The 27,277-nt window shown below is 41.9% G+C and overlaps 1 protein-coding gene across 5 annotated transcripts in view; it reads right to left on the bottom strand.

Moving 5' to 3' along the window:
- Positions 1–4,085: 4,085 nt before the first annotated feature.
- The window catches only part of NF1 (neurofibromin 1), a 94,573-nt gene continuing 71,381 nt past the window's right edge, over positions 4,086–27,277 (bottom strand). For 2 of the 5 annotated variants that reach the window (XM_054085430.1, XM_054085433.1), the window contains 17 exons: positions 26,066–26,280; positions 25,797–25,858; positions 25,556–25,670; positions 24,779–24,880; positions 23,706–23,846; positions 23,479–23,605; positions 22,776–22,907; positions 22,123–22,258; positions 21,152–21,306; positions 20,117–20,239; positions 19,299–19,426; positions 18,482–18,582; positions 17,194–17,336; positions 16,335–16,381; positions 15,366–15,582; positions 12,472–12,522; positions 4,086–8,843 (listed from right to left, as the gene is read on the bottom strand). In XM_054085430.1, the coding sequence (XP_053941405.1) occupies positions 8,701–8,843; positions 12,472–12,522; positions 15,366–15,582; positions 16,335–16,381; positions 17,194–17,336; positions 18,482–18,582; positions 19,299–19,426; positions 20,117–20,239; positions 21,152–21,306; positions 22,123–22,258; positions 22,776–22,907; positions 23,479–23,605; positions 23,706–23,846; positions 24,779–24,880; positions 25,556–25,670; positions 25,797–25,858; positions 26,066–26,280 (2,138 nt within the window). In that variant the 3' untranslated portion in view covers positions 4,086–8,700. Of the gene's footprint in view, positions 8,844–10,201; positions 10,551–12,471; positions 12,523–15,365; positions 15,583–16,334; positions 16,382–17,193; positions 17,337–18,481; positions 18,583–19,298; positions 19,427–20,116; positions 20,240–21,151; positions 21,307–22,122; positions 22,259–22,775; positions 22,908–23,478; positions 23,606–23,705; positions 23,847–24,778; positions 24,881–25,555; positions 25,671–25,796; positions 25,859–26,065; positions 26,281–27,277 lie in introns of all 5 variants that reach the window. The other 3 variants (XM_054085432.1, XM_054085434.1, XR_008453185.1) reach the window with 2 other exon arrangements.

The following is a 27,277-nucleotide window of genomic DNA, read 5'->3' as shown; positions in this document are numbered from 1 at the left end:
CCAGTACTGAAAGGGGCTACAAAAAAGCTGGGAAGGGGCTTTTCAGAAGGGCATGGAGTGATAGGGCGAGGGGGAATGGCTTTAAACTGGAGAGGGGATGATTTAGATTAGACAAGGGCAAGTCACTCGGAGGAGACAGTGAGAAATCATCGTAGTTATTCCAAGGAGCTTGGGATTTTGCACAGCAGCAGAGTGGCATGAAAGAGGAGAATGATACGTGTTGTGGTTGGAGCAATCTGAGAAGCAGTTATGCCCTGGGAAAAATTCTGTGCTGGCCTATATTGGGGGATCATTGTCATCTGTGTGAAGAGCACTGTAACACCAGGGAGGGGAGGAGTTTGTCCTCTGCACTGGCTCCACCTGGGAAGAGTGGCTTGGAAGTGGTGTGTTCTCTCTTGAAATAATCCAGCACAGTTGCATGGAAAGGCATGGAGTCACAGAAATCAGTTGTTTCTGGGTGCTCCTTCCTGTGCAGCCTGGCACTATATTTGCTTCTGCTGCAGATCAGAGGGCACCTGCTCCACCAGGAACACTGCTGTACCCACACTTTTGCAGGATTTGGTTCTGTGTTGCACAAGTCCGGTAGCCAAGTCTTTCATTCTGTGGAGCCTTTTCCATTCCCGTGAGCTTGCCTGGTTGTAAACAGCATGCTCTACACTATGGAACGATGCAGGAAATCTGTGGTAAACAACTTAACAGTGGACACCAGGGCTTTATTGGGCTAACTAACCAGGCTGGCTGGAGTCCAACTTGCTCAGTTATTTATTTACCCATGTTATGCAGCAAGCACTTAGCGGACTAGAGTGTAAATGAGTTAACAATCTGAAACAGAATCACAAAGTGAAGGCGAGCAGGGGCATACTTTCGGAATTGCCTTACAGGGTATTTGATCTCATTGTTGGAGTGCTACAGCAGGTGCCTTGTGCTCAGTGTGAGCTGGGTTTCATCTGTCCTCAACTGCTGTCCGCTCTTGCTTTTCTCAGCAGCAAGGCGTGCGTCATGATGCCAAGTGCTTCCAGCATCCCATTGTGCAGCCACAGCAGAGCCTTCCTCTGCCAACTGCAGGTACGGTGCTGCACTGAGCGAGAGGCTGGTTCAGTTCCGAGACCCATGTGTGGGAATTCCTCTGAACAGCGCGGCTATGTTTGCACTCCACCTGACGGAGGGAGTAGTAGTAATTTTTCCCTATGTCAGGAACTGTGTGAGACCAGGAGTCAAAAGCAAGAGCAGGACTGGCTAGAGGGAGATGAGAGGAGAATCAGACCTGGAGAACCAGACCCAGTGCAGCCTTCAGGAGGACAGCACACAGAGTGATGCCCCCTTCTTCCCTTACTGTGAGCATCTCTTCACGTGAGTAATTCAGCATACAGCAGGATTCAGCAGCAGAGGCAGCCTTTGCTCTTTGATCCTTAATGCACGGACACTTAGATGCTGTTTTGGGCAAATGCAAAAATTCCTTCCCGTTTTGTTGTGCTGCCTCAACCACCCCCGCGGCCTCACTGGTGTTTGTGTTGTGGGGCCTTTAAGCCTTTGTATGTTTTGCCTTGCTCTGAACCAGCCTCCTTTTTGGCTCAGAGCCACTGTTTCTGTGCTGTCCTTGGCCCATGTTCAGTCACATCCATTTGTAGATGGCTGGGTGGGTCTATATAACTGTGCGGAACTTTTCATTGTAGTCTCTTTGCATGTGCTACTACAGCAAGGAGGACTCAAAGCCTCTTCTTTGACTTGCCTGATGCTGCACGATATGTGCCTCAGGCCTGTCGGAAATGAGAATGGCTGTCACTGTGAGCTCCAGGAAGGGTAGGGAGAAGTCAGTAAAGGGAAAAGGAATCACCAAGAAAGGGGGAAAAACCCACGTGACTGATATGATGAAGAGCTGGGGAGCACAGCCAGCAAGTGGAAGAACTTCACAGAAGGCAAATCAGGGTGAAGGGAGCGGAGTACGGAACAGGTGAGGAGAGGCACTCACTGCCCCCACCTCACCTGGCATCTCCTATCTTAAACATGAATAGCCTCAGGAAGCAGAGTCGATAAGCCAGAGCTTGGAGAACTCACTCCCAGTCAGGCCCGTCCCTGATCTACCTCTTGTGGAGCTGGCCATGTCATTCACTTGTGTCTTCAGGCCGTGGAGGAGGGCTGGGCGAGCAGTTCTTCAGTTTATGCAGCGTGTTCTACTCAGCACCCTGACCTCTGGGGCAGACCTCACTCTCTAGTATACTGACTGGGGGAAGAAGCAGTGGAACAGATATTTCAAGTTTTCTGAAGGACAGCGTACTATGAGAAAATAAATAAATATAATTTAATAGTGCAGTGGGATTTTTCTCGGAACATCTAGTTAGTTAGTCATCACTGCTTAGAACACTATCATTTGAATATCCCTACAGATGCAGTCATCAGACTTTTATTCATTATTGCTTTGAAGAACAAACCCATACTTGTTTTAACAAGTCACATCACGGGAGATGTTATTCTGTACTCTCCACCCACAAAGCCCTGGGATTTGTTTTCATTTGGAAGTGTGTTAAACACAGCAGCAGTCGACTAAAGAAACCAATGTTGCAGGACACAAAGGATTCACACCTATAAATTGTGAACTTGGGGGGGGGGGAAGAAGGACCATCATTGTGTTGAAATAGAATAGTCAGTAGAGTAGCACTTCTCATAGTTGGCAGAAGCTAGCTTTTGTTTTAAGTCCTGCAACACCAAGTCGCTGATCAGGCAGTATTTATGTAAGTTCCTATGTTCTCTGCTCACCTTTCCAATACAGATGGGCTGGAGGGGAGAGTAGAAAAATAAAAAGCAATTGATAGATGCACAAGTAACCAACTTGCAGCAGAATTCAGTCCCATGGTAGGATGTAAGGGACCAGATTTCCCTCCATCTCATGCAGGTGGATGTTTGTGTAGCTGCAGCAGCATCAATTAACCCATGGCAGGGTTTGATCATCTTCACAGATAGCTCCAAGCCATTCTGGGGCCAGCCAGCTGCAGCAAAGAGCAGAACACGCTTCCCCTGCCATGACAGAGAACGCAGCTACGTCCCTTGGCACGGGATACATTTTTTCAAGGCAGCAGCTCACTGTTGAGAAGCAGCCTGGGACGAGACTGATCCTAGCAGTGCTGACATTCAGAGGTAGGAAATTCATTGCAGGATTCAGGTCCTGGTTTCCCCCAGTGGCAGCATCCCGCCAGCCTGGGGAAAGGGCTTTTAATTTTTATGTTTGTGCACGTTCTGTTGCACTTTTTTGGTGAGCTTAAAGTCTCCTATCAAGGGAATTACAAGTTTAGTATAAGACTTCTGGGATATTCAAAATACAAATATTGTGAAGACTTGTTATTCCAGGTCAGAGATACTTGGAAATACTTAAGCCTGTCAGAGAGACAGTTTAATATTTAGGAATTAGCCACTCACATTAGGCGTCAGTCTTATTGCCTGTGAATAACGACTTCCTTTCTCTTCCTTCTTGTACAGTTTTGCCTTACTTAATTCTAGAGCATAATTTATAACCCTGCATCAAGAAAGTTCTGATTTTTTTACTCTGTTTATTTTTTCCTTTGTAAAATATTTCAGCAGCATCAGCTGGGCAGGAATTTTCAAGTTCTTTCCTAAGACAGAACTGCTTGCTCCAAGGATGCAATATTCCCCCTAAATACAGTTTATCTAACTGCATAAACATAACTAAAATTAAGCTCCTTCTCCTTTCATTCCTGCACTGTGGCTACAGTGTATTTTTTGTGATCTCAAGCAGCAGGGAAGCTCAACTGTCCAACATGACCTTCAGAAGCAATTTTAGCAGCGCTGAGTAGGTGCTCAGGAAACATCTCCTGTGTGGCTCCCCACTCCAGTCAGGGCTGCTATTTCTGATTTAGGACTAATGAATATTTCTTCTAAAGTAAAGAAAATATGCTCCTGAAATTTAAAAATGCAGGAACTGCGGCTCTTCCATTCATGCAATCCCTGCTGGCACCAGCGCTGCCCTGAGTCACCTGCTCTGTACGCCTGCCTGTCTGTCCGTTTTCAACCAAGCAGGCCTAATGGTGTGCTTAGTATGCAGGAACAATGAGATGTCTGAGAAGTCAACGCAGTCACGCTTTAATGTGTTTTTACATCCTTTTACGATTCACAAAGCCAGAATATAAGTACTTATACATTTTCATAGGAAAGCAATATTCCCCTAAAAGAAAAATAATTTGATTAAACATTTTTCATAAAAGTTTCCTGACAGTTGAAACGTCAAGCTTCTAAGCTAGAAAATCTGAAATAGACAAATTATACTGAAATGTTCTTAAGACCAAGCAGCTGTTTTATTAAAATATTGAATTTACATTTTAAAAAGAAATATTCTGATTTACTATTCAGTTATTATAATCTTGCTAGAGCGACATGAAATTCATGACAATGGGCTTTATTACGTCCAAATCCTGTCCTCAGTTATCCACAGACAATCAGTTTTGCCATTATTTAGAACTGTGCAAGATCACGCACACACACACTGGATTTCACCTTGTTTCTGATTTTCCCCAGAGACAGGGTTCGCGGGTCTGGGACGAGGGCTGGATCCAGCGCCTGCTGCACCGAGGCCACTGGTGGGGGATTTTGGACCCAAGGGACTCATCCAAATCTCACTGTCACAACAAACAGAAAAAGGCTTTCAAACAACTTGCAGCAGGTTGAATTTACATTTTACTTCAAAAAAAGGGGAAGTACATACATGAGGGGTAAATGGGGTGAACGACAGTTATCTGAAACCAGGTTTCTACCGTTTTTACCTACAGTTACCAACTGCATTTGAATCGGCAGGGCTCTTGCCAGCTGTCGCACACTCGCTTACAATATGAACAGGATTGTGGATCAAGGAACATTTGCAAAGTTGAGGCTCAAATGGAAATAGTAAGATATCATACACAGTGTAAGTTTATAGTACACGGCATTTTTCTTTAAATGACGTAACGCAACAGCAGGAAGAAGTAGTAGTAGTTAACAGTTACTAACACTAGAATAGTCAAATTTGTATGTTATACATATACAGCAACTAACTGCTTTACAAAAAAAGCAAAATAATACAATATATCATCACATGTATTTACAGTGTAGTAAATATACTTTTCTGTCAAATTTTACACAAAAAGTATTTACAGGTGAATATACTGCATTAAAAAAAATGGTGGGACCAACACTAAAAGTGACTTTCTGTGGTAAGTTTGTTGCATAACAATAAGACGTGCTTCATTACATTTGAAAAAAATTAACCCTAGAATGAAACAGAAAACGTCCTAAAACCTACAACCCAGTTCGGAATAGAGCACTGGAACGCTCCCAGGTGCTCAGTCCACAATACGTATTTGAAATGTTTCCTGTTCTTGGAAACCTCATGCACATTAAAGCAGAAACATTGGCATAATTAACAGGTAGGTTATGCACTACTCAAATACTACTGAATTATCTTTAAGTCTGGGAAAATACAAACACAAACGCAATGTTGATCATCTTTACAGTACTTAACTGTAGTTAGTGCACAATGGATGATGTGTTCTAAAACAGGGGTGTCAAACATACAGTCCCCAGGATGGAGTTGTGTGGTCCATGTGTACAAATCAGGTTTTTCTGAATCTAGGCTTTCATTCCAAAATACCCAGACTCCACAGCTGCAGCAGCCACGCAGCAGGGACTGCCTAGTAGTCTGCAGGCTGACTGGAACAGCAACTGAACGGTCAGAACCCTTAGACCTGTCTCCCACTCATTACATCAGATTTCAAGGTCACGTCATCACCAGCAACAAACTGTTGGTCGCAAGCATAAACACAGTAGCAGGAGGAGGGGAGAATGGTAGCAGCTGGACTGGGAACCAAGAGTGGGTGAATATTCAAAATGGGAGAAGAAAACAAATAAAGGAGGATGGAAGAAAGAAAACAAAAAGGCAAACCAGCAGCAATGGCTGTTTGAGGGAGCAGGCTAAGGGATGAAGGCGACAGTAAGGCACTGACAACTCATTACCAATAGCTGCGTCATCATTACGGGAAGGCCAAATTTCTCCCTTTATCCAAGCATGAGCTTCCCAACTACTGATACTGGGAAATCACTTTCCTGCTTATCAGGGTGCCCGTGATCCAGAATTAAACAGTGGCCAGCACTAGTAATTACACCAAAAGCCAGCCCCCATGACCTAAAGCATCTGACACCCCTGCCCTAGGAAAGTTCAGGTCCTCTCACTGAACCACGCAGCGAGAACATTGCATGACTCCCCATCTGACAGGAAACAGAATAACCTGAATTTTGTGGACTTCCTTTATGAAGATATCATCTTTTTTTCAGCTGCAACTGAGAGCCTGGAGTAGTTCTAGTTCTCACACAACAGGTAATTTTAATCACTGGCCATTCTGATTTCACACTGTATTTCAAAGAATGCATAAATTCTAATTTAGGGACACTTTTTTTATATATAGGCAACACAAAATATCGAAAGAGTTGCTCTCAAATGCACCCAGCCCAAATAAAACTGATTTGGTAGTTGACCTGGAATGACTATTTCTGTTTAAAGACAATCTGCTCATAGGAGAAAAAACTGGAAGTTTTATTTTTCTAACAGAAAATTACAAGAGATTCTTCCTTCCTCCTACCTACAAATCTTCAGGCTTCTACAATTCCTTGTCTTCAGTCAAATGAAACAGGCTGGAATGAGCTTGATTCCGTAGAGCCACATGCAGACTGGCACAGACGCTGAAGGCGGCTGTCTGCAATCTGATGTATGAGATGAGGAAGGTTTTTACATCAGTGCCTCCCACAGTTCGGCATGCACAGCAGCTTAGGACACAGCTCGAGTCACTGCACTAGGCCTATATTCAGCTCTGGCCTCATGATCCCTTTCACAATTCTGTATCAGTTCAGTAACCACATTGCTACTGCAGCTCCTACACCACCAAGAATAAAAGAATTTGGTTAATTGTACGAGTCTTTGTATTTCCCAACGCATCTACTCTAAGTTTTCCTCTTGGTTTGGCAAGCTATTTGCATATTAAGTTTGTGTTCATAGTTTTTCCAGGACTGTAAACAAATTAAAGGAATTAAATTGTTATTTTATGAATCAATACAATAAAGGTACTTTTATTTACATAAATGTTACACTGTTACTGTGTGGATACATGTAATTTATGTGCTATAGCAGTAAAATCCAAACACTTAATTGTACCATTCTCTAATAATTTAGCTGTGGAGTTTGATTTACTGAAAGCCACTCACAAAATTGCACTAGAGGATTTTATTTTATATAGTGGATATATTTTTTTCCTTTAAAGCCACTTACAGACTGTTAATCTCTAACAGACAACAGGGATCTGAACCTGGGAAGTCTATCTGGTCTCCAGCAGGAGATCCACGCTGCCCGCCACGCGCACCTGGCCAACAGCCCCTTTTGTCAGAGCTTCTGCTGCCCTCTGAGACCAAGCGCTCCGCACGCTGACAGTCCGTGGAGGCAGCATGCGCAGCACCCTGTGCTGCACCTCTGCGCGTCACCAACATAGCAGCATGTTATCGCAGTCTTTCACAGTGACAGCAGCTTCAGTTTCCTGTAACCCCCCAGGGACAAATCCTTAGGAACTAAAACCCCTTCAAAGTTCTGCCAGATGGGATTGACTGCAAACGTCTGTACTGATATCAGGGATTGCACGGCAGATGTTCAGACGTAACCTGGATTTAACAGTGTCAGTTATTTTTAGATTCATGTACCTGAAGCAAACATTCCTGTTTTTATACCACTGCTGGGGCAGCACAAAAGCAGCTGGAAGGTAACAAATTACATTTTCCCCTCCATACATTGATGGTTATTCTGCCAGGAATTCCTTGAAGGTGCACGTTGTTGGGAAGGGCACAACTAAAGTATATGCTAAATGGAAGAAAGAAGCAATAAATTCTCAACACTGCTACGATGACAGCATAATAGTCAGTTCTCGAGGATTTTCTTCCCACTCTACAACATTTTTTAGTGCAGTTAAAGTACAGCAAAAAAAAAAAAAAAATTGCTTTGGAAAAAAAGCCAGTTTGTCCAGTCTGGTCCATGTACAGTCCAAGTATGTGAAGCTATGGTCTGGGGAATGCAAGAGACTCATGAAGCCTCCTTGTTCTCTCAAATTTATTGCTAATTACTAGAAATTTGATCTAATCCACCACTTCTGGGTAAGCTCATTGCACTGCGGCTATCATAAGTTTCTTTTAAGTATGGTAAAAAAAAGTCCACAGCTAAAAGTCTTACAGGTCTGAATTAAAACCAGGATTATAGTAACTTTCCCCGGCTCATAAAGCCACTACCTTGAACAGTGTGCAAACAGGCTTAAGGATGAACACTTTCCTTTAGAGAAGAAACAACCAAGGCCGGTAACAGAAGGTAGAGCTGTCTACGGAAATGGCTTTTGTATCTGGACAAGATACAGTTCTGCAGTGTTAAAGAACTCTACACCTCCTCCGGCTACAAAGTCCATCAGGATCTATGTGCACGGTTCTGAAACACTAGCTTAAATCAAAAACTGAAAAAAAAAGAAATGAAGGCATTAAAATTCAGGCAATGTTTCAAGAGTTGATCATCTGGCAACACGGCTGATGGGATGGGAACTTCAAAAATTAAGTGCAGCATCACCCCCGGCGAGGGCCCCGGCACGAGGCCCACCCGTGGCAGTCAGTTTCCAAAAGAAAAAAAAAAATCAGAAAGAATCACACAATCTTTTTGATGCTGTGGCGTTTGAAACTGCCAGCACTTCGCTGCTTTTGCACTTGGCTTGCAGAGCCGTGGCGCATCCTCCCGCTGTTGGAGTGTCCGGCAGTGGGCGAAAGCTCCACGTTCTCCTTGTCGATCCCTGGGGGAAACACAAGGACCAAGGTTAACCTTGCTGCTGGGGCCATCCTGTGCTTCACGCTTTGAGAAGGCGCAGGCGGACAGTGATGGGGGGGGGGGGAGGAGAAGGGGGAGAGAGCAAAAGCAAGAAAATTTGGGTGCAGAGATTAAAACAATTGTCTGGTAAGTGAGGGCTCAGTGGATAAAGAAAAGTGCAACAAACCAGGTGATGCCAAGCCAGTTGCTCAGCATTCCTGTGGCAGAGCAGTGCTGGGCAGTGCCAGGCGGAGGTGGCAAACCTCCCTGCACCCTCGTCCCCATGTCATCACCAACACTGTGCCAGCTGCACGGAGAACCCGCTGAGCTGCAGTCACTGGCCCGGCTGGGTCCCCTCCAGCCAAGGGTGCCCTGACTCTACACCAGGGCTGAGTGCGGATCAAAGCCGGCCCTGCCCTGCACCAAAGTTTGGTCACAGGCCTGAAACACAGAACCACACCAGCAGCCGTGAAGAAACGACCTGGAGGCCTGAAGAAATGACCCCATCCAGGCCCGGTGCACTGTTCTAGGCCAACGTAACACAATATTACTGGCAATGATATCTCATAACTGACAAATCAGAGACAGCTATTTCCTTGCAGCACTGTAGTATGAAAAATAATGTTTTCAGGATGAGATGTACAACCGTGTGTTCAGCGAGAGCCCAGACGCTGATCAGGTAAAACACCTCCACATGCTGAAGTGCAATGACTGCTCCCACAGATCTATGGTCCCCTACACAGAGCTTGGCAGATCCTAACATGACTCATTCAAATGATCTCCTGCCCTGAAATTTCAGACTGAATTTGATGTTAGCCTCATCCGTCTCCAATAATACAAGGCAAAATATTCTGGCCTGTGGGAACTGGCTGATCTATTTCCATACATGCGACTTCTACTATAGCTGTGCAGAAACAGCCAGAGGTGTGAACTGCTTACCCAGTTCACCCAGGCAGCTCTTAAAACAGAAATTTCATTTACTATGCGAAGTAGCACACAAACGTTCACATGGGCCGACGGAACATGAGCCAGCAGTGTGCCCAGGTGGCAAAGGCGGCCAATGGCATCTTGGCTTGTATCAGCAACGGCGTGACCAGCAGGTCCAGGGAGGTTATTCTCCCTCTGTACTCAGCACAGGTGAGACCGCACCTTGAGTACTGTGTTCAGTTCTGGGCCCCTCACCACAAGAAGGATGTTGAGGCTCTGGAGCGTGTCCAGAGAAGAGCAACTTAACTGGTGAGGGGGCTGGAGAACAGGTCTTATGAGGAGCGACTGAGAGAGCTGGGGTTGTTTAGCCTGGAGAAGAGGAGGCTGAGGGGAGACCTTATTACTCTCTACAACTACCTGAAAGGAGGTTGTGGAGAGGCGGGAGCTGGGCTCTTCTCCCAAGTGACAGAGGACAGGACAAGGGGGAATGGCCTGAAGATCCGCCAGGGGAAGTTCAGGCTGGATATCAGAAAAAAATTCTTCACGGAGTCATCGGGCACTGGAACAGCTGCCCAGGGAGGGGGTCGAGTCACCTTCCCTGGAGGTGTTTAAGGAACGGGTGGATGAAGTGCTTAGGGACATGGTTTAAGGGAGTATTAGGAATGGTTGGACTCGATGATCCAGTGGGTCCTTTCCAACCTGGTGATTCTATGATTCTATGAAGGCTTCCCCTCCATCCACAAAGCATTTGTACCAGTATCTGCACCTGCCGAAAACACAAAACAGAAGTCTTCAGGCCACAAAGCCCATGCTTACTCCAGTTCTGAGAAGACTGAGCAAACAGAAGAATCTGACGCAAGTCTCTTCTGGGCTTTTATGTTCTCTAGGAGGAAGAGCTGATAAATTGTCAAATCTGTGGGCTTCTTCCAGCCAAAACCAAATGACTGCTGTTAAACAGGGGAATGTCACAGTGAGGAAGCTTTATTTCTGAACCTCCAAGCTCTGCTGCAATGGCAGAGGCCAATTCTTGGTACCAGAGTAGATTCCTCTGTATTCAAGTGTGTAAAATCCCCCTCAACACTGACCCTTGGGTCACAAGTAAAGATCAGTAAAAGTACCTAATGCACAAACAAATGTTTGAAGGGCTTTGTCTCATTCCCAGGTGGAACAAGAGGCTCAGCTGGCTCGCTCTGCACCCAGACGAAAGAGAAGTGGTGCAGATATTCACTTGTAGAGTGAAGTGTCAAAGTGCAGGCACCGATATGATTTAAACCCTGACAAATTGGGAGTGAATTAAAAAATCAACACTAAGCCAACAAGGACAGCTACATCAATAATTTTCTACACCGATCATTAACAGAGAACACACAAAGACAGGAGAATCTGGGGATCCTTAAGAGAACTGCTGTTGCTTCAGGTCAGTGCCGGAGGAGGCTGATGGAGTGCAAGACGAGGATGAAACGAGACAGGCTTTATACCCCAGTGCATTTACACTCTCTGAGAAGCTCTAACTGTTCTCTGCAGGACCAGGTAGCTGTTATGTTTTACTAAAAGAATCACATCAAACAAACCTAAAAATGACACTTGCTTTAGTGTAAATTCCATGCTGACAGGATGACAGCAGATGAAAGCCTCGGGTTATCAGCCGCTACTCCAACAGCTCTGGACACAGCCAGTAACTTGGAGAAATAAAGGCTGAGACTTCTGTTTAATGCAGACATGCTTCCAATCAATTATTGCTTTTTGCTGGCGCTACTGTGAGTTAATCATTCCTGCAGCAATATCCTAGGGCAGCTGTCACATTATTTCTGCAACAAACTGAGTATGTTTGATGTGTGTTGAGTAACACTCTCACCATTTATGGTACATGTGCAGCACTGGAATGAACAGCAGGAAGGGTATTTTTGTGTGAGAGGCTAAAAGTATAGCTAGCAGCAAAAATCAGGATGTCTGACAGCAAAGGAAAAGGTTAGAACAAAATCCTATTACTGTAAGTGACATCTCGCAGTTAAGTCTCATTCCTGTAATAAACCAATTCTCATTGGCATTAGCAAGAACAAAGAGCACACTCCACATTTTGCACATGTATTCAAAACAATTTCAAAACTGCAGCCAGAAGCTGGCAGCAGGGTACACCGCCCTTCCTCTCCTGGTGGAGCTGTGAGCTTACAAAACCCAAAAACTACCATGAGAATAGGAAGGAACCCACGTATGTGAGCAAAACACCTCTTCTGCAGCTGCTTCTTATTACTCTATATAGAAGCAGAAATCAAACAGTGTTAAGCACGCAATTTATTGAGCTTCTGTCTGCTGCAGTGTAGTCCAAAGAACTCGAGTCTGTTTTCTAGAGGTGTACAATTGATGTTAAAAGTTAAAGCTAACTTCCTGTAAATCTGAAGAGCTCACATGACATAATTCCTCATTAGCTTTATACCTGCAGGAGAGTAATTTCATATACCAAGCATCCACTTCCCTATTACCAGATTTCTTAAGGATGTGACTGACTTCCTTCACCTGCTCTATCACCAGGTATCATCATTAGCATCACACAAGAAAAGCCACAGTTTAGCTCTGACACTGAAGCCATTCCCGTGTCGAAGGATCAGTAAACCGCTTCTCATGCCACAAGCCCAGCCTAAAGCAGATCAAGCAGCAGTTCGTGCAAGTATGATGAAAGTAGAGTGTACCTTGATGAGGAAGCTGCATGAAAACTGCAGATTTAGAGCAAGGCAGAGAAGCTTCAGAAACAGAACAGAAGAAAAAAAACATAAGTAAATCATGTCCATGGCATGGGGAGGGAAAGGAGAAGAGATGATGACAGACTAAACATTTACAAACAATGAGCTCGCCAAGCTGTTTCCAGATGCAAGAAAAGACTTTTTTGATGTATCTGCAACTTTTTTGTAACCATACCAGGAATCTTACTTGGCCAAAACTGTTTAGCTCAGGATCACTCGTCACTGCTACACACTAGATTTTCTTGTTCAGTAGTTCTGAAATCGAAGTGGACAATAAACCTGCATCCAATTAGTCCCACAGCTGCCTTGCTGCTTCAATAAATCCTGAGGCCTATATTCATATCCTGCATTTCTTTCACCAGTGATTTTTATCTGGGCAGATACTAGGTCTTCCCCTGCTCACTCTCTCACTCTTGTCTCTACACTGTAAATGCGTGACAGCACCATCAAGCAGCTCTAGGCGCGGCTCCTGAGAATGCAGAATTCAGCTGTAGGAGCCATTTAAGTGCCAGGAGACCAATTACATTGTTAATACAACTAAACTGCTTAAAAAGCAAAGCACATTCTACGCAAAGTCACACTAGTTAACACAGCAGTTTAAACTAGTGAAATGGTAGGTTGGTTAAAGTGGAGCACTATAATAAACGTGGGGTGAAAGAGCACAAAGAAAATCTCTGTGTTGTGACCTGGTCCACAGTTGGAGAAAGCTGGAGACGCTCTGATCAAACATCAAGTCTTTTTGTACTCAAATTGCTAGAATGAAGCGAGAAAGCTGAAGGAAATAGGCAAGACACTAATACATATTAAGAGATGACGGGAGAATACCACTTAGATTAAACAGTAAGCACAAGGCTTTCGTACAGTAGTAATGGCTTATGGCTGTTTCACACTGGCTGGAACACCTGCAAAGGCAGATCCTTTACAATGATACCTCTACTCTGGTTGCACAAAGATGGAACCATTAGTCATCTCTGGTCTTCGTACTGGTCTTCTAAAATTTAATTTCCAAGCAAACCAAGCACAGTGTCACAAATACATCATACAGACTCACTAACATTCTGAACCAGCTCATTAGCTCCCAACTTCATTTCTGGAGATGGTTCTTAACCAGTGCTTGATAAAAGACATCTGTCTGCAGAACACTTCAAAGAAATCTTTGACAAGCTGCATTATCCTTCCTCTTCACTAACCAAGGAAGGAGGAATAGAAAGTGAGGTGTAAAGAAGACAGACATTTACATAGAAAAATGGTTTTTTTCTCTAGTAGAGGACCTAATCCTGCATCGTCACTTCATCCTTGCAAAAAGAATTGGAGCTGCCACCAATGACATACATTCTGCATGGAAAGATGCTGCCCATTAACGTATGTACTTTCACACTGACAGCAATCTCTACTTTTTTCACCTTGAACTTTATCCGTCTCACTGTTCCAGTATCACAGATAATTCTTGGCTGTATATTAAATAAGAAGGTTTTTATGAACCCACTTTCCTTTTCCATAATCTTGGTTGTTACCTGTACCTGCACTCTATAGGAGGCTTTATACAGAAATATTTCTACATACAGGATGAACTGCACGACAGTACAACGGCTGCATTAGGCATTCCTAATGTACAACAGACGTAAATTCTTAACTAAAGGAATTAAAGTTGGCTTCTCATACAGGGCAGTCTTACCTCGGCTGCACCTCTGCAATACTCATCACACTGAACAGAACACACGCAGAGCATCTGCGAGCAAGCTGATTATCTGGAAGACCAGATTTCTTGACTGGAGCCACGGACAGCGAAGCAGAGCTTATTTCTGGGCTTGCAGAAACCAGCAAGCAACCAGAGAGTGAAAAACCCCAACCCCCTCTGTTCACTATTACACCCTACACGAATGGTTTCTAGCCTTCCATCAAAGTTGAAAACAAAGCAGAAATAAAAGGCTGATTGACTTCAGTGTTCATCATTTAAGAAATATCACAGAGTATAATTTTTGTGGCAAAAAAGAGCAAAGAATTCCTCAATACACAAGACACTAATCCAAAATCACTTCAGAAAAAGTTTTCATGCAGATTTCTTTGACATAAATTCAATTTTCTTCCTATATTTAATTTCCTCTGGCTTATGCTTCATCTCTATACTAATTTTTACTCTTTCTTTATCATTTTTCACCCTGAAATTCTATGCTGTTAAGTTTAACCTCTGCATTTCCCTGTAATTCCCTTCTCTGCAAGCCAGAGGGCATTTACTGCCCTTTGACGATGGCTCTGTTCTTGAACGCCTTGATTTTATCATCGGCGTATTTCTGGCGATACAATATTGTGAACTGACACAGCATTCCATATGTATCTCCATAAATACATTTTTCTTCTTTAAGGGCAAGTACGATGCTGATGGATGAGCACTAGCCTTTAATGGAAACTGAGTCAGCCCAGACACACTCTTCCACAGCACAGTTCTGGATTATTTTTCCTGGCATGTGCTACCTCGTAGTCCCCAGAGCAGTATTACCCTCCTTGCAAATTATCATGGTTATATATTTATATCTCTTTAATTTTCAAGGCTCTACTGCTGCATATGTTCCAGATGAAGACACAGATGTTCACTCTAACACACTTAATGCCGTTTCCTTCATGTATAACAACTTAGAAGGCAGCTTTTGTGCTGGACAAAATCCAACATCTGAAATACCAGTGTAAGAGCTTAGGAAACACCTTAATATCCATTTGACTCAAGAACAGGATGGTGTTTGATGCATAAACACATCCAAAGACACAACAAGGCCAAGTGTTTGGCTACAAACCCAGCAAATTCAACACATTTCCCTTACCCAAGTAGTACCAGAACAGCTACTGACCTGGGGAGTGCTGGGAAGTCGCAAGTGAGGTCATGGAATTGGAAAGGTTAAGATTAGCAGTAATGCTAAGCTGGCTCTGCACTGCGGGAGGATACGGAGATGTGGGTGTCAAGAGAGATTCTTCACTGGTTTCCTCATCAATTCCAGGCAAATATGTGTCGATCAAGGCATCAAGAAACTTCACAATGAGCTCAGCATAGTCTGGGATCTGTGTTTGCTGTGGGTGATGGGGATTAAATAAAAAAAATTGGTTCTTTTGTTTCTACTGTTCTGTCAACACGAGTTTTGCCCCAGAAATCCCTCAAAAAGGATACTGATTCTGATTGAAAATTTTGAGAAGCATTTGACACGAGTATCTGTAAAAACTGATCTGTGGTCTTTTCCAGACTAATCTAAATGTACACTTTAAAGACCACTTCTGGGTGTAATTTCAGTAGTGAGTCTGCACCTGCCGTGTTACTGGAAGCATTGCCTATGCCCCCGGAGCCAAACACCTAGAACACGGCCTACTCTGCTCATCTAGCCCTTGCTACCACAACCAGAGGGAACAAATGGCAGCACAGATGCTCAGTGCCCCATTTATTTGTTCTGTTCTAAAATTTAACTTTACAGAGTTATCATTCTTATCAAACTCACACCTTACACTAAGGCACACGTAATAAACTAGAGACTCCAAGTGAGACTGTACGTCCAAGGCCCCTTAGTGAATGTGGGAGGAGTAAAAAAGTGCGTTTATATCCCTGACTGCTTTTACTCAGCTTTGGTAATTTGATCTTACTGAGTCTATCAAAACACCTGGTGCAGGCTCAGGAACTGCTTTAGCTATAGCAGTGAGCCCTGCATTCCTCACCTGCTCATGTAAATGGTGTGGCTTGTCATTTTGGTGCTCCAGGGAAGATGCAGATATGTGCTTTGTACAGAAAATTGAGGCAAAATACTCACAAATGCATGTATGTGTACTGCTCTTACCTTAGAAAATGGGCCAGCAAACCTCCATAACCCATTAAACCCAAAACCTACAACAAGAAATTGAAAATTACCACAAAACCACAGTGCTCTACTGACAGAAACAACTAGAAAGTATAGATAGAACATTGCCTGGAGTTACTTGGGCATGGAAAGAAAATATTTTGGAGATGCAACATTACATTTTTTCCAAACTACGTATAAAAAAAAGAAGGCATTTTAATTTGTATGCGAAATACTGAAGCTGTAAAACCCTTGAAATCTTAGAACCGTCATACAAGAAATTCTTCATGACATTTTAAAAGATAAATTTGGCACATGAATGAATTATTGTAAAAACGACATCAACATTTAAGTTTTGCTCAACTGTCACCTGTTTCTAATGGATCATCCAGTAAAGTTTTGGAAAAAAAAACTAAATATTTTTTAATGGCCCAAGTGCTGAAGTGTCATGTGGAAGTGAGTTTGGGCTCTGAAAACCAGATGTTATACTTCTATCAATAATTAAATCAGCTCCTAACTTAAGACAGTTAACTTTAAAGTCATCATTTATCAGCACCATTCGTGGCTTCCACTTCCTTAAATTGGTTAGTAGAAACAAAATACGGACTTTCAGCTTCTTTTTGCTCACTCAGATGGTGCAATACTTGTAACATTTGGTGCACAACTGCATCAAGAAGTTCTATGATTCATGTCAGTTTTTTCTTAATATGCGAACTCTTATTTTTGCTAGGATATATGAAGTTGAAGAAATGCCACACAAGTCTGATGGACTATTCAATTAGGACTGCACTTCTGAAACATTTTCAGTGGTAAATCTAACTTAAAATTCAGCATTTTTAAAAAATGGAAAAATATTTACTCTGTAGATAAGAAGTTTGGTACTGGGGCGGAGACTCTTCATGGTAGACAACACTCTGAACAATCCCATGAATTGGATTCAACAAATTTGGATCCTGGCACAGCGATAAAAGGGTATTGATCTTGGAATCCAATAAATTATGCCTGAAGAAAAAAGAAGAGGCTCATTTTTCGTTTATTAAATAAAATCTGCAGTTCTCAATGACTTTAGCAAACAGAAGTTAGGGTGAGATGTTCAAAATCTCAGTGATTTTAGAAGTAGAACACAATTCCTACATATGTTCAGCAAGGACTCTCGCGATGTGTAATACTTACAAAAACCCGTAGGAACAACATAACCCACTAAAGCATTCTTCTGGCACTTGAAACTGCAAATACCTTAATTATTTTTTACCAAAAAACTACTCGAGAGATTGGTGTATGTGTTGGAGCTGGAAGTTTTAAACGTGTGGGAATACTGTCTCATTTCAGCTCCCTTGCAGATCTCATGTATTTTTTTTAATACAAATGCCAGTTATTTACAACTGTGGTTTCAGTAACTCTCAGAACTTGTATGTACCGTTACCAATACTTCATAAAGACAGAAAAGGCAACATTATTTTTAAATCACAATCAGGTCATTTTGGTAGGTCTACGGATCTCAATTTGTGATAGCCGGGTTTCTCTTACATATATTGACTCCATCAAATACCACTTTTAACAGACATCTAAAGAAGTACATCCAAAAATTATCTTGCACTATGCTTTCAATCAGTTTTGACAGGCGTTTGGGGTACTAATTAAAAGACCTGTGTCTGGCATGAAACTTCACAGACAGTATCTGTTACTTGTACAGAAGGGTACACGGATGTATTAAAACGTAATTGGCTTCTCCACAGCATCCAATGAGCCACAAAGCTGCGCTGAGTCACCAGACCAGAGCAACGGCAGCAGCGATGCTGAAAGCTATTGGAAGAAACTGATGGCTGTACAGCCCAGTGCCTTAGCAACCGAGGCACACAGCGCTCCCACGCTCTGCCAGCCTGCCCGACAGCCTGACGCTGAGAAGCGCCTAGAGGACCATCCGTACCAGCAGGATCCAAGGATGCCTATCCCAGAATATTCTATCCATTTAACACAGGAAAAAAGACAATTCTCAAATTGCTACGGACATTTGTCTCAACAAGCCACGGACAGATTGCAGCTCATAACCTACAGATGAGTACCCGACACACTCTTGTCCCGGTCCAGAAATCTTTTAAAGGAGGGGCCAAGCATGGAGTCATCATAAACAGAGTTTAGATACTTACACTACAGGAAAGACCTTTGGGAAGACAACACTGGCTTCTGCTAAATACTCATACAGAATCCGCTGGTCAAACTCGTCAGTAGTGTATTTCACTAATGTTGCCTGTCATAACGTAAAGGATTAAATTAGCATGCCTCTAATTTAATTGGAGTAGTTACAGGCTTTTGTTGTTGTAGTTTAAGGCTTAAAGATCTCTGAACAGTAGAAAACAGCATTACAGAAGATAAATTTATGTCCTCTTTGGATATGTAATTAAGCTATTTTATGTCTGTAGGTAACAATAACAACAGCTGGTAATAGCTTCTATATTGGCAAAGAATTTTGCTAGTCAGTATTTGCCAGAAGTGGGCAACTGCATCCTTCTGAATTACATCAGGAACAGCAGCTGTGCTGGTACATCTCAGGGAAGCACTATCGCACTGTGCCTATATCACCAGTTAGTAATTCTTAAACTGAATCATGCCGGGATTCCGACAATTACCACTTCTTAACTTTTTAACTATAATACACTAATATACTTTTATTATACAATATCAGTTTGTGATAAAAATTTACCAGGAAAAAGGGACAATTGTCGGACAATTTCTAGGAAACAACGCAGAATAATGAGAATTCAGTATCTGCTCTCAAAGAACATGGAAATACATTCAAAAAGTGATCCCTAAGAAGTTGGGAAAATGGCAACAAAAGAACAGACTTGCACATCACAGTGATTCTGATCCCTGTGAATTTAGAAACACTGCAAGGAACACGTACGCTTCTTTGGAAGATAAAAGAATGTCAGAAAACAAGAGACAAAACACAGAAAGAAAGCTTACAAGAACTGTAAGCAGCAGTGCTTGAATTTTTGGGTCAGTCAGAACTTCTTCATCTAGGAGGACATTTGACTCCGAAACAGAAACTTTTCGAAGATGGGGGTGTTGTTGCGGTGATATTCTCTGGGTTTCTGCCAGATAAAAAAGAGCAACTCATCCAGAGCAAACCAAAATTAGCTCTTGCACAGCAAATCCAGTCATATGCAAACTTTAGAGTTCACCAGCCTTTTCATAAAGTAGAAAAGCAACCACTATGCTGTATCACTAGCAATACTAGACCACTACATGGGATGTATTCTCGAATGGGAAACAACAACCCCAATTTCCTATTTGGTGAAATACAGGGCCAGGGGTGGCAAGTACCGTGTTCAGGGTCAGGCACCAGACTGACGTCAGATACGACAGAAGAACCCTGGTCTTGCATTGCAATTGGGGATGGGGGCACAGGAAGCAGATGTGGGAGACGATGAAGAGAGGCATTCCAGGCATTAGGTCACGTCCCATCTCCTGCAGAAATCTGCAGCTAGGGCTTCTTAGCTTATAAAAAGCCAAATTCTATTCATTTCATTTCACTCCTGTATGCAGTACTTTATAGCTGCCCCTTATTCTGCATCTGCAAACTGAGCAGCTCTAATTCAAACCTCAGTTGCCAGGGATATGGAAGACTATGCTGGTCAGAAGCTCGTGTTTAGAGAGATCTTTCTCCCTCACCTTGTAGTAACCTAAGCAAATAAACACCGAATTTAGAAATAAGCCTTTGTATATATATACAAAGCATGGATAATTGGTATTATTCTTAAAATGTTAGTCCTGTTTCTCACCCATTTCATAATCATTTTCGGCTACTCTCCTCATTTTGGGAGGCGTTGTGATTCCAGATTCCATGTCTTGCCTTTTAGGAGCCTTTGTGTCCGATATCAAATGGTCAAAACTTTTCCTTGTACCTAAAAACAATTTATCAGGCAATTAAAAGCATGAAACCTAAATCCATATTCTAACTATTTCCGATTTTCTGGCCAAGCTACTCTCCTATCTACCATGTATTGATAGGAATCTGGGGACATTTTCACCATTTTCAGCGATAGTAGAGAAAATATGATCACACCATGCCGCTCTCCATCACAATTTCCAAAGTGCTTCACGATACATATGAGGAAAGCATGCAATTTATTCAAATATGTGAGCTGTGGTCATGCTATGGTTTCCTGCTCAACACATCACATTGAATAAGCATGCCAAAATGTGACTACTGAAGAGGAAGCAGTAACAGGATTGTAATGTAAGAAATGCCCCTCTCCTTCCGTATATACCGCATAATGTAAAAAGGTAACCACAAGTTAGGCAAAGCAACTCGTCTCGTTTCTCGGATAGCAAGACATTACTTGTAAACATGATGCGCTGAGAAGCCATGAATAAAAATCAGATTGCTTCCAAAACATCTCAAATGTTTTGGGACCAACTATCTCTTCTAGTATAAGACAGAGTATCCTGTGCAGCAGCTAAGCTAAGGTGTTCAGCCTCTTGGTTTTGTCAAAGGGGGCTGATGGCAGTAAACTGGCACTATGACTCTTTAGCGTCTGGAATATCTTTTTCTCTTCCTTTTTTTCTTTTTTCTCCACTTCAACACGCACATTTTGAGTGCCACTCTTGCCTTCCCCCCTTCGAGATCAAAAGAACTGAGTTAGTCCTCTTTAGCTGCACAGTGCTCTCTAGCTTGTGTTTTGTAGAAACTCCACATATTCCTCTGAATCAGGAACAAGCACTTAAAGACAGAATATATCCAAGCAGAATTTTTCTCCAGTAACACTTCCTGAGATATTCTGTAGACAGATTAGTAAATTAGTTATCTTAATAACCTAGAAGCTTTTTAGTGTTCGCTTGTGAAGGCTGCCCCATATCCAAACTCATGGATTTTCGTGTTCGAGGGCTTATCTGTCCCACTGTCGGGTAACTGGCAGCCAGTCTGTCTGACCCCTTTGGTGATGACCATGGCTGATTTTCCTTTAGTGTCCTGAAAGTGCAGAGAAATTAAATTAAGAAAATCCTTAAAACTGTGCACATTTAGGCATAAATTTTTCAACTAGCAAAACTGTCCTTTATTAAGCCCATCCTTCCTAACAGGTTAATCTCCCCAAAACACACATTAAGAAAAGGTGATTATTTTTGCGTGCAAATATGCCTGAGCTAGAGGTAACTGACAATCTGATATGAATGTAATGATCAAGAGATAAAAAATAAAGCAGTGAACAGAACACAAGCAAATCACCCTATGAGGCAAAATGAAAGGTATCTAATAACCAGCTACTTCATACTGGATGCTAAAGTACTAAAGATACTGAGAAAAGTACTCCTTGTTGAGACAAATTTGCTGTGTCACTTCTAGGTTGACTTCTTAGCTTCTCTCTGTGGCTGCTTACGGACAGGATATGAAGTGTAAAGATTTTCCAAGACCAAGTGATTACACAGTATATGCCTTGAAGCACTCCAAAGAACAAAACTTTCTTTTAAAATATAAACAAAAACTGAGGTGTAATTAGGTCTTGTAGAAAGAGGTTTGCAAAGAGTTTAAGAATCTCCAAAGCATTAAGTTCTGAAAGAAATTTACGGATCTCAGAATTAAATCTATAGGAATTCAACACCCAAATTTCTGTGACTCCTGATCACAGTATAAGCAGCATACTGGTCCAGAGCCCAAACCAGAACGTTAACTTAGCTTTATGAATGTAGGTTTCAGTTTTCAATATACCACAGGTTACCTTTAGATAACTTACTAAAGCAAAGAGACATTGAAATGTGGATAACTTTATCTAAAAGTTAGACAACCAACCTATAGCTAGTGTCACTGTGATGTACGGGATATGTATCCATAGGAACATTTTCCATTGAAACATCTGTCAATAAGAGAGACTTCCTATGCTTTAGGCTGCAGCGACTTCGAACTTCCTCAGATACTGTGAGCAAAGCTAAAAATTCAAAGAAAGCTAACATAAGTTCTCCACGGCAAGAATACATTGGATAAGGAATATTCCATCAATTTAATTTTTTTTACTTAGTATAAAGATGACTGTCGAGATGCAATTACACCTTACTGAAACATATGGAATTAAATATAGATCACTTAAAAGAACTACATTCTCCATCAAGTTACGATTACACCGTTCAAACATTTGCCTTTGCACGGTCACAATTTCTATTTCTACCCCCCAGAAATTCGACTGTTCTAAGGCATGCACTGACACCAAAAAACCTGCAGTGTCCCTGAAGTACTTTCAAAGTTGCACAGTAGGTCCTGTGCCTTCAGCCCACAAAAAGCTCTAACCATTGTACCCCAGCCTAGCCCAGACTTTCGTCCATCCCCAGTTACAGGTTTCCTTCATGTTGTTACAATTTTGTCAACTTAAAACCATAAGAATTCCCACAATAATCCATTCCTTTTCAGTCAGCACAAACTTAGAAGAATGTTTGATTATTTATTTTTACCTGCTAGGTAAGCCACGCTCTGGGTGTTCACCTCAAACTTGTCACAGTTCCTATGTTTGTTAACCAGAGCTAGTAGCGTATGTAAAATCCTTACTGTTCTTGCTACAGTGGTAGGGGAAGGATGCCTGTATCCTAAAAAATGAGGTTAAGAAACCAAATACTGTATTTAATTTTTAATGCATATTTAGGTAGCATTACTATTTTGAAAATAATGCTAAATATTTTTCAGCACATTGTCAGAAAGCTTCACGTAAACAGTAAGGAAGCACAATGCCAACAGAAACTGCACATTCCAGACTAATTTTTTCATGTCCCTCTCCCCAGAATCACATCATTTCAAATGTCTGCACATATATCAATTATGTCACCAATCAATCTTGTGAAAGGAACAGAAAGCCTGAATACAGGCAAGCACACAGAAAAGGGCAGCTTTCTCGGAGGAAGTAGTAACAAACTGCAGCAAATGAAGCCACACATCCTGTGACAGTTTGGAACTGATATCACTAGCACTAAAGAGCATCACAGGCTGTGGATATAGAAAACCAGGCAAAGCCCTTTAGACAAGGAACATTTAATTCTGTATCCATTCTGTAATCCAGCTTACTTAAAAACCACCACCCATTTTTCCCCCTTTATCCTTGGACTTGTTTTTATTTCTGAATTAAGAGTGCTCATCTAAAACAAAAAGCCATATGTTTCTCACCTTTCAGGAGGTGTCCCACTAGTGCGAAGTTAAAGTTGGAGTTGAAATTTAGCCCAACAAAGTGATCCATCTGCTTACAGTGCCATTCGAGCGGTCTCCTGATCTCCATAAACACCTCTTCTGGGCTCTGACCCAGAGGAAAACACAACACAGGAGTGCCCCATCAAAAGTTACTCATCATATCTCATTTTTCTTAAAAACGTGACAAAAAGGTAATTTTTGCTGACCTTATCATTGAACACCCGAAGGCTGTCCAAGGTATGCAGGTTCTGTTCCAGCAGGGCCGTGCCTGCAGAGTACAAGTTCACTTCGTCCAACTGCAGGACTGCCATAGCTACCCAGAAGAGGGCCTTGTGCATTGGGGAGTCCTAGGAGGAAAAGGAAAGATCTGTGACTTCAGTTCTTGTAAATGAAAGGCAAGAAGGACTTCTTGCATGAGGTTCTATCCTCCACCACATCCATTCCAACAAAACAGATGTTCACATGAACCTGCAGTCTCAACCCACTTTACAGGTGAACAGTAGAAAGTAAATTAAAGTCTTTCCCTCCCCCAAATCATTCCTTCTCTCTTCTTTTCCTTCTTTTTCCTTCTTTTGCTCACTAAAGTGTCAGATGCAGACTGCCTGACACCAGAATGAACAGAAATGTGTCTCTGGTTATCACTTTCAGAGCACACGTTGAAACTGGATTGCAATTCTGCACGTGGAGCTGGCCAGGCACTTTCTTCTCCAAATCAAAAAAGCATGCAGGAAAGAACTGGCATCCAACAAACCCTGGTCTCTTAAACAGAAGATTTTTCTAGGATTTTTCTAGGAACAAGATTTACTTACTAACAGTAACTCCATGGGGGCTCTTCATTAATGGCACAGCCAGTGGTGTGCTGATCAAAGACTGAACTTGAAAGAACCACACAGGTGGCTGACAACACCAAAGCAGGTAAGACTGACATGACAAGCCCCGATCTGACAAGCACATGCAGCAATCAAACGTTTGGAAGCCAGAACTGGAAACCTTTCCGCGAGAATCAAGACAGCCTGTGGTTCAGCCTTCGCCTGTATTGCTATGGCCCAGTTTGCTGAAGCAGAACACCACATTCCAAAGCATTTTTAAAGCCTTTGCACAGGTCCCACATACAAGCATCTGATGTACTTCCCATATGTAGTACTTTCGAGCATGAGTCATAGCAGTGAAGTGTGAACTTCAGATACCACAATACCTACTTGTAGTTTTGAGATCACACCCACAAGTATCATTTGCATCTACAAAATATATTGTTTACTCTAAAAATCCAGTTGCTTACCTTATTAAGAAGCGGCTGTAGCTTGGTGAGTGCTATAACGGTAGCTTCTATTAGAACTTGGCTATTGTAATTATCAGGGCCTTTTAAACAGCTTTCAAGTCCCTTTTCGTAGGAAAAAAAAAAAAAGAGCAATAAAAATACAACCATAATTAGATTTTGCTTTGTCAAAAGAAGATCAAAGCTTTAAAAAGTAATTGTTGCTCTCAATTAGATTACAAAGTTTGATCTCATTTTAAAATGATTCTCACCTACTTTTACAAATGAAGATTTAGACTGAGGTGACACGTGCTGCTGAAAGCAACTGCACAATGTGTGTCAGAAAAGTAAGGGTGCAAGAACTAAGAGAATTGCTCTTTTACAATCCAGATGCTGTTCAGTTAAAGTTTATGTCCATAAAACTCAAATGATTAAAGGAAACACATTTAGCACACTGTTTACTTGCTACAGAATGCAACCTTCTTTAGAAAATACAGAATATCATTACCAAGCTAGGCAGTCTGCTTTAAAGTTCTCTTATAGCAATGTCCTGCTCTTTACTGTATTTACTTATGACACATTAGACTATTTATTTCCTTTCAAAAAAAGGAAGTTGTGAACCACAGGCAGGCAGCTAAATGCCTAGCAGAAAATGTCTTGTATATTTAAATACTAACTTCTGGACCAATCTCAGGGACTCAAATTTTAAAGTCAATATTGAAAACTACTGTAAATCTAGAAACCTCAGCACTGAAAAAGCTTACTGCCACCAAATCGATTCAGGGTCCATGGGTCTACTACCTTGCTAAGAATTCGGATGATTTGTTTTATCTGTCCATGAGACACACGTTTACTTATACAGCCAAAGACAACGAGTGCTCTTGGCTGCAAGGACGGATTATATTGGAAAGCAAACCTGTGAAGAAACAGAGCACATTAGAGTAAACAAATATTCAACAAACAGGCTGTATAACAAAAAGCTGAGAATTCTAAGTGTACTACAAAGGCAGGCAGGAGTTATGTTTTGAGACCTACGACATACTTTTGAGCTAGTTCAGTCCACTGGTCCAGCCACTTGCATGTTGGAATATCCCTCATGCAGGCCTAGAAAGAATTACATTGTTTGAATACACATAACATTCAGAAAAAGTCTTTTTAAAATTCAGAATGTATGGTTAGTTTAATTCTCAGAATGCAGCTACTTAACTATTTATTACCGCAACACAGGAGGTACATCTCACTGCACTGCTTGTTGTACCAAGCAGTGACATTTTTCCCTATGGATAGTTTCTTGTGGTTTGAACCACATACCTCCATGATCTCCAACAAGGCTTCAGTAACCGTTTCCAACGAAGTCAGTGCAAAAGTCTCTCTTTCATAGGAACCAGGAGAAAATGACCTGTCTCGATAGCTGGATCGGAATGCTATGACAGCGGCTGATTTCACTTTGCTGATTCCAAAAAGCAAGTAAAACTTGGGCAGAGAGAACTCAGTCAAGCTCAGCCTTAAAACTTGTTTGGTCTCCTCTGTTGAAAAATGTTTACATATAAATTTAAGACAACTGAAATCCACTCCATATTTTCAACACTCTTAGGCTCACCCTCCCATGAACATAAAAGTAGATAATGGTCCCAGATGTCCCTTTGCACACTCCACCACGGTTCTCTGCTTCACTCCCAGAGTATGCCATAAGAACTGCGGTCTGTTGCACAGACTGCTGACACCATTCACCAGGAAGACATACTCTAAAAACAGGTACAAACTTGTTTAAAGCTGTGGTTCTGCCAGACTTCTCCTCACACTGGTTCAGGAAATGGAAACCTGGAGAGCTCCTGTTTTGAAATACCAACAGGGCTGCAAGGTCAGCCTGCAGTCAAATTCTGGATTTGGCTCTGGCATAAAAATGAAGAAAGCCACTTAAATCAGAAGAAAATGATGGCCCTGTTGCTAGCGTTGAATATTTTTATGATTCTGAACTTTCATTTCAGTATACTTCAATTCACTGCTTAAACAGGAAGGCTTGCCTTCCTCTGTGCGCACGAAGCAAAGCTTTTCTTAATACATCTATATGTGTGTATGCATTCACATACGCTGTCGCTATATATGGATATAAAATGAGCTTTTGGATACTAAAAAAAGACAAGATTACATAAACCTTGTTTATATTCTACACAAAATCTAGCCCGGCTTATACTGTACTACTTCTGGGGTAAGAAGTGACAGCTACATATTTGCTAATACTTATTATTTTAGGACTGCTAAAATACAGCAGTATACAAAATACCTGTTTTAACAGTATAGTTTCACAATTCGCTTATGTAATTGATATTTTTGTCACCACATTATGCAACCATGCAAAAGATGCACACCAGCCAGTTTTAGCATGCACACATTTTCTCCTTTCTCTGAATTACAGGAACTTACTGGCACTTTCTTCTCTTTTTCTATGACCCATTACACAAACAATTTACATTATGCACCTACTCTAAACCTGAGAGTAATTGTTTAATTCTTTACTCATTT

This window comes from Cuculus canorus, chromosome 20 (genome assembly GCF_017976375.1).
Source record: "Cuculus canorus isolate bCucCan1 chromosome 20, bCucCan1.pri, whole genome shotgun sequence".
Lineage (NCBI taxonomy): Eukaryota > Metazoa > Chordata > Aves > Cuculiformes > Cuculidae > Cuculus > Cuculus canorus.
Note: the sequence above shows the minus strand (reverse complement) of the source record. Positions and strands in the feature narration are given on the sequence as shown.